The 17,410-nt window shown below is 43.9% G+C and overlaps 1 protein-coding gene across 1 annotated transcript; it reads right to left on the bottom strand.

Moving 5' to 3' along the window:
- Positions 1 to 1,658: 1,658 nt before the first annotated feature.
- On the bottom strand, positions 1,659 to 16,878 carry HEATR6 (HEAT repeat containing 6). Its single transcript, XM_027471981.3, has 20 exons — positions 16,593 to 16,878; positions 16,204 to 16,311; positions 15,671 to 15,811; positions 14,561 to 14,676; positions 13,826 to 13,940; positions 13,459 to 13,560; positions 12,970 to 13,107; positions 11,503 to 11,795; positions 10,935 to 11,112; positions 10,544 to 10,750; positions 9,889 to 9,988; positions 9,323 to 9,678; positions 8,258 to 8,380; positions 7,687 to 7,773; positions 6,739 to 6,873; positions 5,457 to 5,579; positions 4,537 to 4,661; positions 3,734 to 3,830; positions 3,104 to 3,308; positions 1,659 to 2,633 (listed from the first exon to the last, which is right to left on the bottom strand). Exons 1-20 carry the CDS (start codon positions 16,770 to 16,772, stop codon positions 2,083 to 2,085), a joined length of 3,480 nt encoding a protein of 1,159 aa, XP_027327782.3. The 5' UTR covers positions 16,773 to 16,878; the 3' UTR covers positions 1,659 to 2,082.
- Between the last annotated feature and the right edge of the window lie 532 nt (positions 16,879 to 17,410).

Genomic DNA, 17,410 nt, shown 5'->3' with positions numbered 1-17,410 from the left:
ACGCGCTGGGTCGCTGCTCCTGGGGCACGGCGAGGAAAAGGAGAAAAAAAAAAAAAGGTGCTGGTGCTAGGAGAGCCCACAGGGGGTCCCGGGGGCTCAGCCCCTGGAGCCCCCTTGTTCTCCCCCAGCCCCTGACCCTGCGGTGGGTTGCCTTTCAGAGCCCATGTGGAGCTCCAATGTCCCTCGGCACCTCGGCTGTAAATCAGGCTGCGTGCGATAAGGTAATTGCCTTCTCCTTGAAACTATTCGTAGGAAAACATATAAAGCGCCTGGCTTGTAAACACCACAATAAAGAGGCAGCACCATAAATCCCTGGCTCTGGTGGGGAAGGTGCTGCCTCTTGCCAGCACCGAGCACCTCGTGCTCTGCCAGGCCCTGGTCGAGGACCAACAGTGAGCAGGAGGCACAGGGCGAGCGGGGCCCTCCCCACAGCACCAGGGGACAGGAAAGGACGCAGCGAGACACCACTGACCTCCGACTGCAGCGGGATCTGGCAGGAGAAACCACCCAGCCCTGCTCCAGCACCCTCAGGGCTGGACCCGGGCACCACCAGAAGCCAAAGACAGGCCGAGGGGCTGGGGCCAGGCACAGCTGAGCCCTGTAATCAACCCCTGCCCAGCCCACACAGCAGTTTTTTAGCTGTTACCCACAAATTAGACCCAAATCCTTGCAGCTGCTCCACCCTCCCATCACTCGCTTTGCCCCCATCACTCGCACAGGGCTGCTCAGAGCACAAGTCCACGTCTCAGATGCCAGGAGGTGTTTTGGGATGCAGACAAACCTCACAATTTTTAATAAAAAAAAAAAAAAAAAACAAAGCTCTAGGGCTCCCACCAAGCCTTGGCAAGCAATCCTGCCACCATCCTGATGCCAACGGTGACAAAGCACAGCTGCAGAGCGCAGGCTCTACCACACTCCTCCTCAGCCTCCAGCCCAGGCCACTGCTCAGCACTTCAAAGCACGGGGACTGCTCCTGCTGCACGGGGAGGAGCAGCCACTTCTTGGCACATCCAGTGAAAAAGGCTCCTAGACGGGGCTCCATTAATCTGAAGGGGTTTCAGATACTCAAATACTTGAGGCCCACTGAAACCTGTGGCAAGAGCGAGGATGGAAAACACAAAGCGGACAAATTGTGTATCCCAAAGAGCTTTTATGACAGCGAGGGCTTGCACTGAACTCTGTTCAAACATCCATGCAGAGGTTAGGACAGCAGAGGCACTTAACTCTCCAAGTGCCTCACAGACGGGCTAATTCCTGGAGGTATTGATTTGTCCCTGGCAACATCACAGAGCTCCGTCCTCTGCCGGCTATCAGCGCAGTAAGCACAGATCAAACAAAGTCACATAATCCTGAAGGAAGGGGAAGAACAGAACTTCAGCAACACACGCAAAGCCACCCGAGGTTTAGAACATCACAACACATCCCACAAAAAGGTGGCAGACCCCGACAGTAGCTGGTTTAAGAGTGAAAACTCCAGCCTCTGCTCAGCTCAGAGGAGCTAGTTTGAATTTTCTGGCCTAGGCAGTGCAGTACCACCCACCTGGAGCCACGGAGCTGGGGTTTGGGAAGACAGGAGGAAAGAAGGCAGCAGGGAGGGGGAGGCCAGGTGTAAGACACCAGGAATAGACAGTTAAAGGCAAAGCATGTTTGCTCTAAGCTGTTATTCAAATATTGGCATATTCGGGTTTATTGCAGTGCTTAGAAAAACAAAATTCTGCCAGATCCCTCCCTTACAAATGTGATTTTGAATATAGCAGCAACAGTAACAAAGGGCTTTCAGGTAAGCTCATAGAAGAGGCTGTTTTTATAAAACATACAAAGAAAGGACATTTGTTTCCCCAGAGGTAACACTGTAACAGGTACAAACAAAACCAAGTGAGGATGATTTGAAGAGTCCGTTCAAAACAAAAGTTTAAAAAACGTTTTATGAGGTGTTATGAATGAATAAAGTTCAAAACAAATTGTTTAACACCAACAACAGGAAACTTTTCTTTTGGATGGCCTGCACAATTCCAACCCGTGTGTTTCTTCTGTGTGCAATCAGATGTGCAAGTTACCAGCCACTGAAACAGGTGCTCCTGTTTAGCTCTTTGTTAACTCGGTGGCATTGGCATGGTTCATCAAGATGCCTTCTAGATAAACACACACTCTCGGGCCAGCTTTGCCCTCCACCTGTTTCTCTATCCCACTGAGATGTTCGATAGCTCCTTTTAACTTTCTCTCTCTCTCGCACAAGTCTGTGCGCGTTCCTGCTTCATTTTCTTCAATTCCACATTTCATATATTGCAAGACATAGGATTTGATTGCATCCCCATTTTCTGTTATGGTTCTCCAAATTAATGGCAGGTCCGTGCTCTTTGCCAGACTTAGTAAGTGAAGCAGAGCCTGGCAGATCTGTGTTCTGAGGCTGGCACTGTACTTGAATTCCAGAAAGTCCTCGGTGTCTTCACTTTTCTGCAAGGCTTCCACCAAGGCATCCCAGATCTGGCAGAACTGCTCAGTGGGTCCGTAGCACTCCCTCTTGCTAGGGATGGAGAGGGCCATGGCTGATTTGATTCGGATTTTAAAATTCTTGCATGACTTCACTACTGAGGAAAGTGCATTATATGCTTGTGTGGTCCAAGGAGCCTCTCCTAATAGTAATACAAATAAACACAACAACAACAGAAACCTTTTTCAGTCACTCCAAATACACAAAGCTGTAAATGTATCTCCAAAATATTTAACGGGCTTACATTTACTGCATTTATGCTGGTCTAATGAGAGAAGCAGGGCTTATGAAAAAGAAAATAGTTTTAGAAAAGTTAATCTGGGGTGTTAATGAAGAAGAAAAGCAACACTTTGCATCTAATCACAGCTGTAAACCTGTTCTTTTCCAACATGACACATCCAACTGAACACAGCACAGCTATGACTGTATCAGCACTTCCAGGATTTGAACCTATTTCACTGGCTAGAGTTCTGGGAAAGACATACTGCTGGATATGACAACATGATTCAGCTCAGGTTGCTTTCTCTCCTCTTCCCCAGCACATTTCTAACAGAGACTAATTAAAACCACACCTGCAGTACAAATCCAAACCCAAGGGACCAGTCTACTCACCAAGTGGCAAGGCAGTGTTCTTAAACACATTCCCCAGCGCGTAACAAGCATTCCAGCGCACCTTCATGGTGGCCTCACTCAGAACAGTAGAAATGAGGGCCTGAAGAGATTCCTCGATGGCTTCCTTAAACCTGGGGTTTGCTACATGATATGGTTGAAGGAAATGAAGCAAATTCCCAAGGGCCCGGACTGCATTGCTCTTTACCTGAAGGAAAAAAAAAAAAAGAAAAAAGTTCCCACAACAGCATTTTGGCTTTTAGTTTATGGGCAAAGCCTTTTGACAAGCCTGCTACGTAATCATGCAGAGTCAACAAGGAACCCATCTGGAATTAAGCTGGTGTCTTTTCAGATACAACTTGCTAAATACCATCAGAAAGATCATTCTCTTCATATGATCATTCCAAAACAATTAACAATCCTCATGCTGTGGACAAGTACAAAATCAAGTGCCCTGCAGGCCACAGACATGGGAAACATCCCACACATCGACCCTCAAGAGAGGATGCTGACCAGCAGCTCACTGTCTGTTGGGGCAGAACACCCTAAAAGCAAGTAAATGGTGCCTTTTATTTAAATGAAAATGTAAGAGCTAACTACACCACAATCCTCCACCCTCTTTCCCCCTCATACCTTGTCTTTGTCCTTGGATGCTTCAGTCGCAGACCGTAACATTTTCAACAGGAGGAGATCAGAAAATTCCTCTTGAAAACTTTGTCCCATTGTTTCCCTAGCAGAAGGATTACATTGTGAAAGACTGGCTCAGTTAATCCACTCTCAAAGATGTGATACAATCCTTTATAAAGTCATTTGAACAACCTTCACTCTTTAGAAGGCTAATATGTAAGGCAGACCGTACTACATGTGACCACTATGTTTATTAATTTAAAACCAAGCTATCAATGCAAGAAAGCCTGTTAGCAATGCATTACGTCTGTAATAAAAGACAGAGGGCAATGAATTGCTCAGAGGCAATTCATTAGCAGGAATATATGATAACTATTTCTCCTGTTAAAAATGTAACAGCGGGCTGGGCGTCCTCCAGCCTTTGGCTTGAGGAAGCGTTAAATATTTGTTACTCATACTTTTGTAGTATGTTAAAAGTAAAGTAACCAGGGAACATGCAATTACACTAAGTAACATACAGGGAAAAAAAAAAAAAAAAAAAACTGAAAAGTAATCTTGGAGCATTCTCCAGAATTAATGATTAGAAAGACCTAAAAATCAAGCAGTGAACTTGAAGTCAACCTCAGCTGGGTACAGGATATTTGTAATACAGCCCAAGTGTCTACACAGGCTGAAGAGTGGCTACAAAGAAGCATTCAGTTTTGACACAGTGACCACAGATTTTGTCTATTTGATACTAAGTGTCCTCTATGTGCTATGGGAATACAGGCACTGAGAGGACCTCTGTGGGCTGAAGCCCGCTGACGTACATGTTGACAATCAGAGTGTCTGTAAGGTTGCCCAGGGACCAGGCTGCTTTGGCACGGACGTTCGGAGACTTGTCATGGAGGGAATTCAGAATTGCATTTGCTGTGTCTGCCACAAACATCACATCCTATAAAAGAAAGAAAAAAGTTATTAGAAAGTTTAAAAAATCTGCACGATTTCCTTAGTAACATACACATCTGGCCCTTCTAGGGAAAATGAGATGTGCACAGACTGCCTCTATTAACATATTATTTCTTAGGCAAGAACTTTTAATGTGTTTACGGTGCTTTCTGTACAGGTTTGTTTGATCTTCAATTAACAGTCTAAACCACCATGGCGACCAAGCTCACCACTCTCCTAGGTAGCTTTTGCTGAAAGCTTTCACTGTATAATTTAATTCCATTGGTGCTTTAGTTACTTTGGATTTTAACATAATTACCTGGACTGTCAATTTTATACTCATCAAATCCCAATGTTAAGAAAGTAATTGCTTCACCAAGCTCCTTGTTGAGCTGCTTGTTTAATTTTCTCTTCTATGGTACATTACATTTCATTTTCATTCCTTTGCTCATGATAAAGGATATTGCTTGCAAAATATTTGAACTAAAATTGCAGCATCAGCTACTGCATAATTTGTTTTTGTTAAAAATCACTCACTGAAGGCTACATAGCAAAAAAAAAAAGGCTACTAACCCAACCAAGCTGAGATCAAATTGTTGTGGAAGCTAATCAGCATTTCTCTCAAAATGAGCTTTACTTGTCAGTTGTAAGCAAAACCGAAGCCCCGTCCTGTTAAATACTTTAGACCGAAAGCAAGAAGGAAGGCCAACTCATTGCAAACAAATTCAGGTCCCATATCTCATGGTTTACCAATTCCATTCTAAAATGGTTCAAAATAAGAAAAAAATAAACAAGTTCTGACCTGACGAAGGCAAGAGAAGAGGATGTAGACTCCGAGGGCACGTGCAGCAGCAGCTTTTACCAGCGGGGTCTCACTGTGGTTCAGGCCAAGCAGCAGAGTGATGCACAGGATCTGCTGGTCATTCTGAAATGAGAAGCAGTTGTGGTAACAGGGAGAAACTGAAAAAAGTCTCAAAGGCAACTGACAAATACTCTGAAAGACCACAATACATGGAAACTATAAAAGCTACCACTCAGAGTGCACTCTTTACTTCAAGGTAAATTGATGAGCATTTCTGGATGCCACACAGAAAACCACAACACTTCCAGAAAAAAAAAAAATGTCTTGTTGCTATTAGATAACACCATGAAGGAATCAAAATATTATTTATCATCCAAATGCAGAAGGTAAATGGCCCATCAGAGGTAAAACAACCTGGATCGGTTGCTTTCTCCTGTCACTTCGTAAACAAGGACAACAAGGTAGATTAAGTTCATCCTGGACAGATTGCCAGTTTACCAAACCGCGACAAAGATCTTTGTTTCATCAGAGCAAAGGGTCAGAGTGGGCACTGACTTGACCCCACGTGACCACAGGGACAAGAGAGTGTACAGGATCAAAGTACAGCGCGATGAGGTACATGCTGTACTTGGAGAAACCAGATGGAGAATACCAGAGATACTGCTGTACTAGCAATTCTTGGGCAAATGAGATCTGGCAGAGCACTGCCCATCAAGAAGGGCACAGTGACATAAAAGGAGCTGCACAATGCAGTGGTGGTACACTGCCAAGGCTTTCATGTTTAGAAGCATATTTCATGTTGCAAAAGGAGAGGAGGGCCAGCATATTCGTTTGCTTCTGCCAGGGCAAACACTGCACTTTAGTGTTTTAAAAGCCAGCCAAAAGAAAAAACCTGCATGCAAATTGGTGAACATCAGTCCACGGCTGTTAGCTCAGCTGTCTCTTCAAATGCTTAACCAGCAAAATAGCAACCCTTCACCCCTCCCTCATGAGATGAAATTCTTGCCCTCCATCCCATGCATCAATAGCCAAGGCTGAGTATTCATAGCAGGGCCAAAAGGCTTCTTTGACCCACAGTTTAATTGGTTTGTGAGACTAATTACTTTCAACATTGCCTTCTCCAGTCTTCAATAGCCACAGCTTGTTCAGAACGCAAGAAATATTCTAGGCGGCTTCCCTGCCCTCTCCATGTAATTTTTAAAGGCTTTATATTAATACAATCTAGCAGACAAGAAAAGTTTCAGTAGGTAAAAATGCCAAGCTTATAGAAGTGCTCCGTTACCTGCAGACTGCCAAAAGCTTCTGGCAAGATGGAGGACAGAGCATCACAGGCACTCGTCTGAAGAGTTGCATGTTGAGAATTCTGCAGAGCACCAGGTAGAGGGCCATTTAACATCATAGTCCAGAAAGTGACAACCTGCAGAAGCAGACAGGTTTACCTGTTAAAACTCAGCAATTATGCCTAAGTTCTATAATAGTTTGTCTTTTTTTTTTTTTTTTTTACAGTCATTTAGAAGACAAAGAGTAGGTAGCAAAATCACACGTGACAGCAATTACAACTATTTGGAACCCTAAAACAATTAACATCCAGAATGAAGTATTTAAGATATTTTAGTACTGCTATAAAGTACTTCTTGGCTGAGTTGTGTTTGTTCCTTCTCAGGGGGATACACCCACTTATACTGCATCAGGCAGAAGCACGATTCCATTCTTGAAACCACGAAGCTGGGTATTTTCATTTACAATTTTACACTGACAATTTCCATTCACAACAAGTAACAGGAAACCACTACTACTGGACACGTTCCCCAGCTGGCAGGGTCACTGGTGACAAGCTTAGATTTAGTGTACTCTAAATAACTTTTTCAAATTACCTGTTGTTCACAGAACGCCGTAACACTAGACGTCTACATCTAGGCTTTATGGAGCAGTAATGACACATGCAGTTTGGACTGGTCTTCCAGCTTCCTGACTTACATCAGGCAGGAAGAAGTGGGATGAGGAAAGGTAGAGGCACTGTTAATACCACGTAAAAAGATCACTTACCTACAGTCTAAAATAAATGCCAAAATAACGGAGGAAGTGTACAGAAATCCAGTACCTATAAAGCTGCAGGTATTTACTCCTGTTCTGCTTTCCTGTAATTGATTTGTTCCCATACCAGTAACTTTGCAGGGAATTCAAAAAAGGAAGCTCTGAGTGCAATCTCAGAGGGAGCCCACACACTTACCGTGCTGACCGGTACTCTCTGCTCAGGGGCAACAGCTGAATCAGGTTTGTACTGCTGCACTATACCCGTGCCCAGCTCCTCCAGAAGCTGCAAGGAGACAGAAAGCAGCTAGGTCTTTATCAAGGATGACTCAAGTACCACAGAACTACAGTAACCTTTATCTAGGGCTATACTTATTTACCTAAGGAACAAAAATATGAGATCCAGTATTAATTTGGACTCTATTCTGTCCCTACTAGTGAAGAAATTAGAGGAGAAGCCTTTCTTACATGAAGTCCCCAGCTAAAGCAGCATAACAAATTGCTGGGTAAAGAGGAAATCTCTTTGAGATTTCCTTTGAGTAACGGGCCAAACATTCGTTAAGAGTTCAAGACTAGAAGTAGAAGGTGCACTTCCCAAAGTGGCAGGGTGCTGCATTTCCAAAGAGCTACAGCGCGTACCAGCTCATTACAAAGTGCTGCTACATGAAAATCTCTCTGAATATTCAGCATTAGTCATCTGTATTTGCAAAGCACACGGAATGGCAAAACTGACTTGGTAAAACAACGTTGGTGTTTTCTCACACTCTTACTTTGGCTCCGTGGAGCTGAATGGATGGATCCATTTCTTCCATGCATTTGCAAGCCACTTCTCCAAGTTCTAGCAAATAGGTCTGAGCCATAGAGAAGTATCCTTTTACAAGAAGAGCCAATACCTAAACGCAACCAAAAGATAAACTCAATTCAGAATTTTTTCCTTCTATTACACCAAGCTATCTGAAACACATACAGCATGTAAACAGGCAAACCAACACAGGAACCTTACACTGAAGTCTGGTAACAGATACACCTTACAGCACGGCTTCTAGAAGAGTAGAGCTAATTAAAAACTTTCTGATTTCATGATCTTGTTCAAAAAGGAGCCACAAAAGCACTATTGGGTAGCAACACAATGAATTATTTACCGTAAGTCAAATGAGGTTTCCTGTAGCAAAAAAAAAAAAAAAAGCAAGAGTGTCTGTAAGAGTAACGAGTAATACATCCTGCATCCCCTGCAATGCTGTTGCTGTGTTCTGCAAAGCTGGATTTAACAAATATCCACCGTTCCAGAAGAAGTATGAGACCCTTGGGATGCACACTACAAAATCTTATTGTTTTCTATGGTTACATGAAGAAAAACAGGGCCAAGGCTCAACGTTCACAGGTGGTACTTTAGCCATGCAGCATCATCCTGCAGCTCTTTCCACTCTGTTCATTAACTGCAATGTTCCCCCACCCCCATTTTCTAGCAAACCTTTACATTTAGATTCTGTACAGAGGAGTTTGCATGGGGGAAAACTCATAGCTTTCACCAGATGCCAGCACTTAAAGCCAAGTAATATTTTAAAATAATAAAAGTACCAAAAATCAAGCCGAACTCACTGCTGCAGCTTTACTCTGGGAGGGCCTTGCTGCAGCCACAGGCATAGAATCAAAATGCTACTGCTCCTTCAGCCACAACAGATCAGAAACGCTGCTCTAGCAAATGCTTTCACCTCATCTCACTGAGTGAGCTAAGAACAAAGGCAACCCACGAGACTCGGCTGATGTGAGGCAATTTGATATTGTACCAGGCTGTTCATTTTACAAGCTCACTGTAGTGAACTGTTCATCATCACCTGCAAGGATTCCAGTCGAACAGGAGATGGCTCATAAACGCTCCCAGATGGGAAGTTCGCATCGCTGTCAGAACAGGAATCCTCTCTGGGCAGAACAACGATGGAAATACAGAGACGAATAAGCCAGCATGGTTCTGGAGACGTACATCCCGCTGGATTATCTGGAGACTCCCCTTCCAAGGGGGGGGCTTTTCTCCACTGCTCAGAAGAATTAAAACGATGAGGGGTTCCACTACCGCTACTGTTTAGCCCTGAAGAACTGGGCTGTTGCAAAAGTAACTGCACCTCTGGTAAAGGTGCTTGGGCAGATACTACAGCCCCTAACAACGTGAGGCTAGAAACTCGAACGTTAACATCTGCAAGAAAGAACAGGGAGGGGGAAAACAAAGGCAGCTCGTTAGCATCTCACGGATACCTCAGAATTTTTTCAGACATTTTCAAAGGAGACTGATCATAACATATAACTTGATGGTGCTACCTTTACTTATGTATTTATAATATTGCATAATAACCAATGCTGAATTAAGGAATAACATGCAAAGAGACTCCAGATATACAGAACAAACCTTTATGACAGATGTATGGCTTTATCTGGTTCCAGACTCTTGTCAGCAACCCAGGATTTAAACGGCTGTATGGTGCATTTGAAACCAAATTTGCAAGGCACTGAAACACATAAAAGCATACATGGAGTGGTGGTTACAACGTCAGCCTGGCCTCCAATACATTCGTTCCTACATTTGCAGTTTAGTCCATTTAGACAGCTAAGTATCTAAGGACACCTGAAAAAAAAATGACCCAGTTAGCTGCTCTTTGAAAACTGCTTACAAACGTGGCTCCTACAACAATTATTAAAGTACTGTGACCTGGCATAAAGACCAATAGCCCACAAAAAACTTGTGCTTCTTAAGATGGAGGTTTGGATTCAAGTCTCAAAGGCAGGTTAAGTCTCCACAATCATTATACAGGCTTATTCACCTCAAAAAAAGAATACATGAAAGAAATGCAGAACAAGAGAACTGCACTGAAGGGAAAAGAGACCCTAAGCCTTTGTAGAAAGACTCAGTCATCGAAGCTCTGAGATATGATGACCGTATTTGCCCCTCTTGTCCCTTGGTCCTCAACAGCTACAAGAACTTCTGTGCAATCTTAATTCAAAAAGAAATCTAGATACCAATATCAGCTCTTGGGTAGCAATTGAAACACTGACAGTGCAATTACCTTGATGATTTGCGTTAGTGTTTGAAAAGATGATTCTGCCACCAGGGCTAGCAGCAGGCAGCGGTGCAGCTCCCGGATGCTAGAAGCAATAGTTACAGAAAAGGGTGTAAAAGCTCTCTTGTGATCATTAGCATCTTCAGCAACAGAAAGAAACTGCTTCGAACCTTCCAGAATGGCTGAGAGAACTTGAAGAGAACAGGCACGTGTCTGAAATGACAAAACATTTCTGTTAGCCACAGCAGATCTTTTGAGAAAACGCTATTTTCTCATAGCCCTTCTGCAATGATCATCTCAAGCACGTGATGAGTATCACATTTTTACTCCGTAAGATTAGTAACTGAAGATTAATACTTGAAAAATACAATGCTTCATCTACTCAAAACTGTCTAACCTTTGGAGAAGGGTCCTTTAAAGCAATAGTCATCAGGGACACTGACTGGGGGCTGCCAATGCCAGGTGCATCAGGAACAAATGCTGACCAGTAGCCATAAAGAACTCTTTTTTCTATCGATTTGATAGTAGAGAGGAAACAGGCTAGAGCCCCTTGACGAACTTTGGCTTGATAAGACCTTAAAAACAAATAAACAAAAAGATTAATGGAATAGCAGCAGTGAAAAGTAATGGATTTAACCTCTTTCATGTTAGTGACTAGCTGTGAGAGCAGTAAGTGAAGTGTTTTAGACCAAAACAGGGAACAGAAAGAACAAGTTTACTTTCAAGCCAATATTAATTACTGCCTTCCATTTTTCTTGTACCACAACATAAATGGAAAAGTGATTTTTTCAACAGTTTTGATTAAGAACAAAGCACTGGAATCCTCTGAAAGGAAGTCTGCGCACTTGTAAAATTGGTACTAGACCTACAGGAACAAAAGGTATGATTTAATGTGATAAACTTAAATTGTTGTAAAAACAGCACTACTGGCTACTACGTTTTATGATTACATGAACAACAATAACCTCGTTTTGCTCTGTATTCCACCTTCAGCATCAGAATATTCTGACTCACTGCTGCTGATTCTCTTCCAGCTAGTACAGTGTGAAGGTAAGTGATCCTTTCCAGCAGGCACACATGCAGCATCCGATGCACAAGTCTGAGGATCTGAACAACGACTGTTCTGTGCATCCCCCAAGCGCAGTTTCAGCATGTCAACTCCACGGATCGATTCCTTTCCTGTATCACATAGATCTTCTCTTCCTTCTTCTGCAAACTCTCCTTTCTTTTGTTTCCCTTTGGACTTTTTTCTTCGGTTCTGTAAAAAAAAAAAAAAAATAGATTATTTTAAAAAAATGAAGTAGTATCTATAAAGATGTGCAAACATTTCATAGTGGTAAATCTTCTACTAGGGGAAAAATCTCCTCTGAAAATAAAGATAATTGTTAATCCAGACAAAAGCAGAGTTCAATATAATAAACCATGCCCTTTGTATAAGGGCATCGACACATAACAGTTTTAGTTTCTAAACAAGTTAAGTTTAGATTAAATTTAGTTTTACTATGAACTATCACAGCTATTTAGCATCTTCAGTGCAACAATACTGTGTGTATAAATGCAATAAAATATACAATATTGTACGTCTAAAAAAAACACACCATCAGCATCTGAGAGACTGCAAATTCTGCCTACTAGTTACAGTAAAATCAGTGTACTAACACTCTAATGTAAATAAACAGTTCATATCTGAATACTCTCAAAGAAGCCAAAGCTTAGTTTTTAATCAGTAAAACAAAAGATTTTCAATTAAAAATATATATATTTAAAAAACATATTTTGCACAAAATTAATAAAAACAGCCAGTGCTTTTGCAGTTCTTTTGGATTTATAGTAGTTATTTAACATCTAAAAAGAAATGAGTCAACATGACTACCTAACTTTGGATTACCAATTACCCGAAAGACATTACAAGGAAGAAAAAAAATTTACAGGGTTAAATAATAACCTGTATAAGAATTAAGCAGAACAGCTAGGGAGAGGAAAAGCAGAGAAAAAAAAAAAGAGAAATAAAATCAGTCCCTAAGTATCAGTCTCTAGGTGAACTTGACTTTCCTTAGAAAAAGTCAAAATGACTGTGCAGATGTTAGGAGAGAAAATGCAATTTATAAAATAAAAAACTTTAGCTAGTCTGCAAGCATCAACTCCACGTCTGCAGGCCAAGAATTCTTGGCTACAGACGAATATCTGATGCACACAGCTTAAGTCAAGAAAACCAGCCTCTGCAGAGCCATTTGTTCTTGTCACCTGAGTTCACAAAGCAATTTTATTCAGTGCAGAGATTTATAACCAATATCTTTGAAGAAAAAAAAAAAAAAAGTATCACGTGCCCAAAATGCAAAGAGACCGTTAGCCACTAGTACCGTATCAGGCACATACAACCTCAACAAACAGGCACACGAGTACACAGGAGAATCAGTCCGATTTCAGTTTACCCCTGTTGTCTTCGAGGCGGTCGGCTCTGGCTGCTCCTGCTTGACAGGCGACCTTTTGTCATACTGAGGTAACGGGGCTGGGTACAAGGCTGCAGGCACCTCTAAGCTCAGTCCTGGCAGGCCGTGAAACATACACTTCTGGAAGAGTAACAGAAACGTTAGCATTCTTTTCCTTTTTGATGCACAAAGATTTGCTGTATGTTTCCTCAGGTGTTCATCAATTTTCCCTTTGGCTTGTGATCCATCCTTCACATCTTGCCTCTCCCTGTGCTATGTAACAGCTATCTCCAGAAGGACTTCAAGTAGGTCCAAAAAAAACAAACCAAACCAAAACAAAACAAACAGGCCTCCCATCTTTTTAATTTGTATTTCATGCTACATCTTCCCCCCATGCTCAGGCTTCTCTGCTCTGTCTTCCTCATCTTCCCATACTGTTTTGCACTCCATGGGCAACTGGAACGTGCACTTTCCAGTGTCTGTTTCCTTTACCTTTAATACTGCAAGAAGAGATCCAAGTTGGTCAGCTTGCATTAGTTTCATCTTCCCGCCATTTAGAAGTGACTGGATACCTTTCAGTGCATTCTGTAGCAACTGAAAGCAAAAAGCACAGAATTACTTACTTTTCCTTCCCAAAACACTGAAGGATCACACCTCTTAGGTGACCTTCTAGGCAGTTAAAGCTTTGCTCAACATAGTTACTTTGACAGTTATTTGTAACATCCTGTTAAAAGCAAAAAAAAAAAAAAGTCTATTTAAGCAAAATCTCAGTTGAAAACATTCCAAGTTTCAAATATTCCAAATTCCAATATTCCAGCAGCACAATTTCCTAATTAGAGCATCCTAGACTCTCACTTACCACACAAAAGGTGATGTCATCTACATCAGAGGTTTTTGAAGACTGCAGAACACTTAGGAAAGTTTGAAAACAGACACTTCGGTAGGGCTCATCCAAGTATGGCTGTCCAGGCACACTAAAATTAAAGCAAGAGACAAATCATTGCTTTATAATTTGTCTCTTGACTTACTGTAGGAAGAGAGGGAAATTGCATCACTTTAATCTTTGCTGCCATAAGTACCATAAACTAAAAGCTGGCCATTGCTGCAGTAGCTTTAGGGTCATTAAGCAAATTCCTTTCTAATGGATTCCTAAGCAGCTGTTTCCAAAACTTTTAGTTACTTCAAGCCACCAAAGCACATTTGATAACATTTAGAGGACAGCCCTAATATTGCAAGTGTTTTTCCTGAAATTAGAATCACGGAATAGCTGAGGTTGGAAGGTACCTCTGCAGATCAGCTACTCCAAGCCCCTTGCCCACAGCATGGCCGATGACAGCAGGTCGCCCAGGACCACGACTGTTCAAGTTCTAAGCACCTCCAAGGATGGAGATCTCACAACCTCCCAGCAATTACCGCAGGACCAGACAAAACACTTTATTTTCTTCCCTAAGCATGTCCCACAATAACACTATTTCCAGAAGTCTGAGAGTTCATGCTTTTATCCACAGATGGATTTTATCCACCAGCTGCCCGTGCTGTCAGATGCACATCTTCTAAGGCATCCACTCCACTACCTGCAAAGGCTGGTACGCACCTGAGACACAGGTTTGCCATGCTGTGCAGTGCTGCTGTCCTGAGCTCCATGTTGGGCTGAGCAGAATCACTGAACTGCACCAGGAGTCCTGTCTTGCCCAGCAAATCTGGGAGATACTGAAACAAACCAGCAAAAGTCACTAGGGGTTAATGCTCTTCCCTCAGCCCAATGGCTCTTTTGTTTGGTAGCTAAATATATCCATGCTACAAAAAAAAAGATTTGTCAGCTTCAATTTCAAATTCCAGAGACAGATTATGTTCACCAAAATGACCAGATAACATGCATTTCCAAAGCTCTCCTATTTTGTATTAAAAAAGTACTGAGTGTGAGCATAGCTCAGGCTGAGTCACAATTTATGCCTTCTTCCCAGACATAAAGCTAAGTTAGTAACAACTGCTGTACCAAACTGCTGCAGTTTTCTAGGCTACAAACCCACGCAAGCTGGCAGCTACAACACTGCCAGCATCACTACCCCGTGCTCCAGACAAACAGCAGAAACTGCTCTGCAAACTGCCAAGTGCTGGTGACAGCAAGAGAATTGAACGTATCAACCACTATCAGTCACGCTGCAGCCACAAGGAGCTTCGTGCAAGCCCCGGACTGATACTAGAGAGCCTCGACTTTGAAGTGGCTTTGAGCCCACTGCACACCAAAGACCTGATCTGGCTGTGGGATATATTTCCGGATCCTCAGTGGAGCCTGCTGAGTAACGTGCAATTTGAAGCTCCCTACATCCTTCCTGCCTGACACACAGACAAACCAGGGGGCTTAGTCTGCAGACTGAGCCTGACACCCCTCTTTCACAGCGTGCCTTTGGCTCAAGCCAGATCCTAAATGGTCCCTGCAGCTGCAGCCTGCAGGTAGGGCATCATTCAGCATGGGAAGAATCTTGTCACCTACTGATTGTTACAACATACACCTAACACACCTGAATGTCAACTTTTCCGCAGGTACTAGGCACGATTTAAGTAGGGTCTAATATTAATCTAAAAGGTAAAGTGGTTTGAGAACATGATACATTTTGTATTACCTTCCCCTGCTCTCAAACAACAAAAACCAGTAGAAGTTGCAAGTTTTTCTTGGTTAGTTTCTCCTAGTTTGTAAACCCACCTTTTGACATTTAGGTCCATTATTGTAAACAAGAGCCGCTAAAGCTTGCAGAACTTCTACGTGTGTCCAAGAGCTGCACTGCTTAAGAGCAGAGATGCAGTAGGAGAGGAGAAAATTCAAGTTCTGTTCATCAAATGTCACCTGCCATAACAGAAAAGGATTATGGTCAAGAAAATTGCATCATCCTGTAGTGCTAAGATCAATATATCTACCCTCCTAATGGGTACAGACTCACGTAATCTGGCTGTTAAAATTACACATCATCACAGAATCGGGCTACAATTAAGAAAATGACAGATTCACACAAATATCTTATAATTAAGAGTATTTCCTATGGCATATTAGTTATGACTGGGAGTTGTTTTTTACACGAGCAAGCTGTCAGCCAGGCTAAAGCCACAGATCAGAACCTCAGCTAAGAGTAAAGGAACGACAGAGCAAAAATCCAAGTGAATATGCATGAAGGCCTGTTCCACAGCCCTGTAAAAGAAACAAGAAGAAACAAAAGGCCTCTCTGGCCAAACTTTCTGTACCTGGAATCTGTTTAGCAAGTGGTAGATGAGCTGGCAGACTTTGCTGACGAGATGCGCCTGATCGAGATGAACCAGCTGGCAGGCTTGGACAAGCAAAGCACAAACATCCTGGAACAGAAAGCGTTAAGTTTATGAATTAGAGGCGACAAACCTGGGGTGGAAACCACATCAGCGGCTAAGGCTTAGCTCTCACAGGCGGTATAACACCGACATCGATGTATGTGGGGACTGAGGAAAGCTCCTGCTCGGGAACCTTCCTTTCTCCTCACCCATCACCCAAACAGCGAACAGCAGGGCAAAACTAAAGCCAGTAACGATGGCCAAACCCAAAACAAAACCCCCCCAAAAAAAACACCCCGGGGAAGCTCTGAGCCCACCCCGCGGGCTACCTGCGGGCTGGGCCCGGCCACCGCGGTGGGCCCGCAGCTGTCGGAGATGAGCTGGTCCAGCAGCAGGTGCAGCTCGGTGCGGCGGCCGCCTGAGGGCTGCTCGGAGCCGGGCTGAAGGCGGAGGGCGCCCAGCCTCGCCAAGCAATGCCGGAACGAGCCGCCCGGCTCCGGCCCCGCCATCTTCAGCTCCTCCCGGCAGCGGCGTTATGGCAACGCCATGGCCCTTCCGGGGCGCCTATGGCGGCCGCGCCGGGCGGGGAGGGAGGGAGGCTGCAAAATGGCGGCGGCGGGAGGAGCGAAGGGAAGGGAGGCGGGCGGCGGGTTGTGAGGGCGGCAGGGGGCACTGCCCGCCCGCAGCCGGCCCGCAGCGATCGGGGCTGCCCCTCCGGGGGTGGCCGCGTTTTGTAGGTGGTAAAACTTCACGCAGAGCTACGCGATCGTGTCGTTATCGCGTGTTCATGTCGCGACAGGGCGACTTGATGGAGCTGCCGGGCCAGCCGGCGCCCTGTGGAGAGCTCGCTGCTGCCCGGTGCTGCGGGAGGCGAAGCGATGACGAGCAGCCCGTGGCCGCCTTTGCCATGACAGAATCGCTCTGAGGGGTTCTTCACCGAGTGGTTTTGGTGTGAAAATGAGCAAAATTGGGGCCTCTGCCAGGCAGTGAGGTGCACCCTGGTACAGCTGGGGGCTGCTGGAGGCGGCACAGCCCTGTGGGTTTGGCATTTCAGAGCCAGGAATGTCAGCGCTGCCTTCCCAGCTCTGCTTGGCGTAAATTTCCACCAAACCCACGCTCGGGGACTGTCTTCGGTTTTGTTCCTTTT

Source organism: Anas platyrhynchos, chromosome 20 (assembly GCF_047663525.1).
Source record: "Anas platyrhynchos isolate ZD024472 breed Pekin duck chromosome 20, IASCAAS_PekinDuck_T2T, whole genome shotgun sequence".
NCBI classification, from domain to species: domain Eukaryota; kingdom Metazoa; phylum Chordata; class Aves; order Anseriformes; family Anatidae; genus Anas; species Anas platyrhynchos.
Note: the sequence above shows the minus strand (reverse complement) of the source record. Positions and strands in the feature narration are given on the sequence as shown.

What these genes read in the sequence shown, in the direction of transcription:
- HEATR6 (XM_027471981.3), bottom strand. Translation starts at nt 16,772, where the DNA reads ATGGCGGGGCCGGAGCCGGGCGGCTCGTTCCGGCATTGCTTGGCGAGG. An exon ending in TCTTCTCTTGCCTTCGTCAG is followed by an intron (nt 4,662 to 5,456) that starts GTCAGAACTTGT and finishes TTTCTTTTATAG; the next exon opens with GATGTGATGTTTGTGGCAGA. An exon ending in GAACACTGCCTTGCCACTTG is followed by an intron (nt 2,634 to 3,103) that starts GTGAGTAGACTG and finishes TATTACTATTAG; the next exon opens with GAGAGGCTCCTTGGACCACA.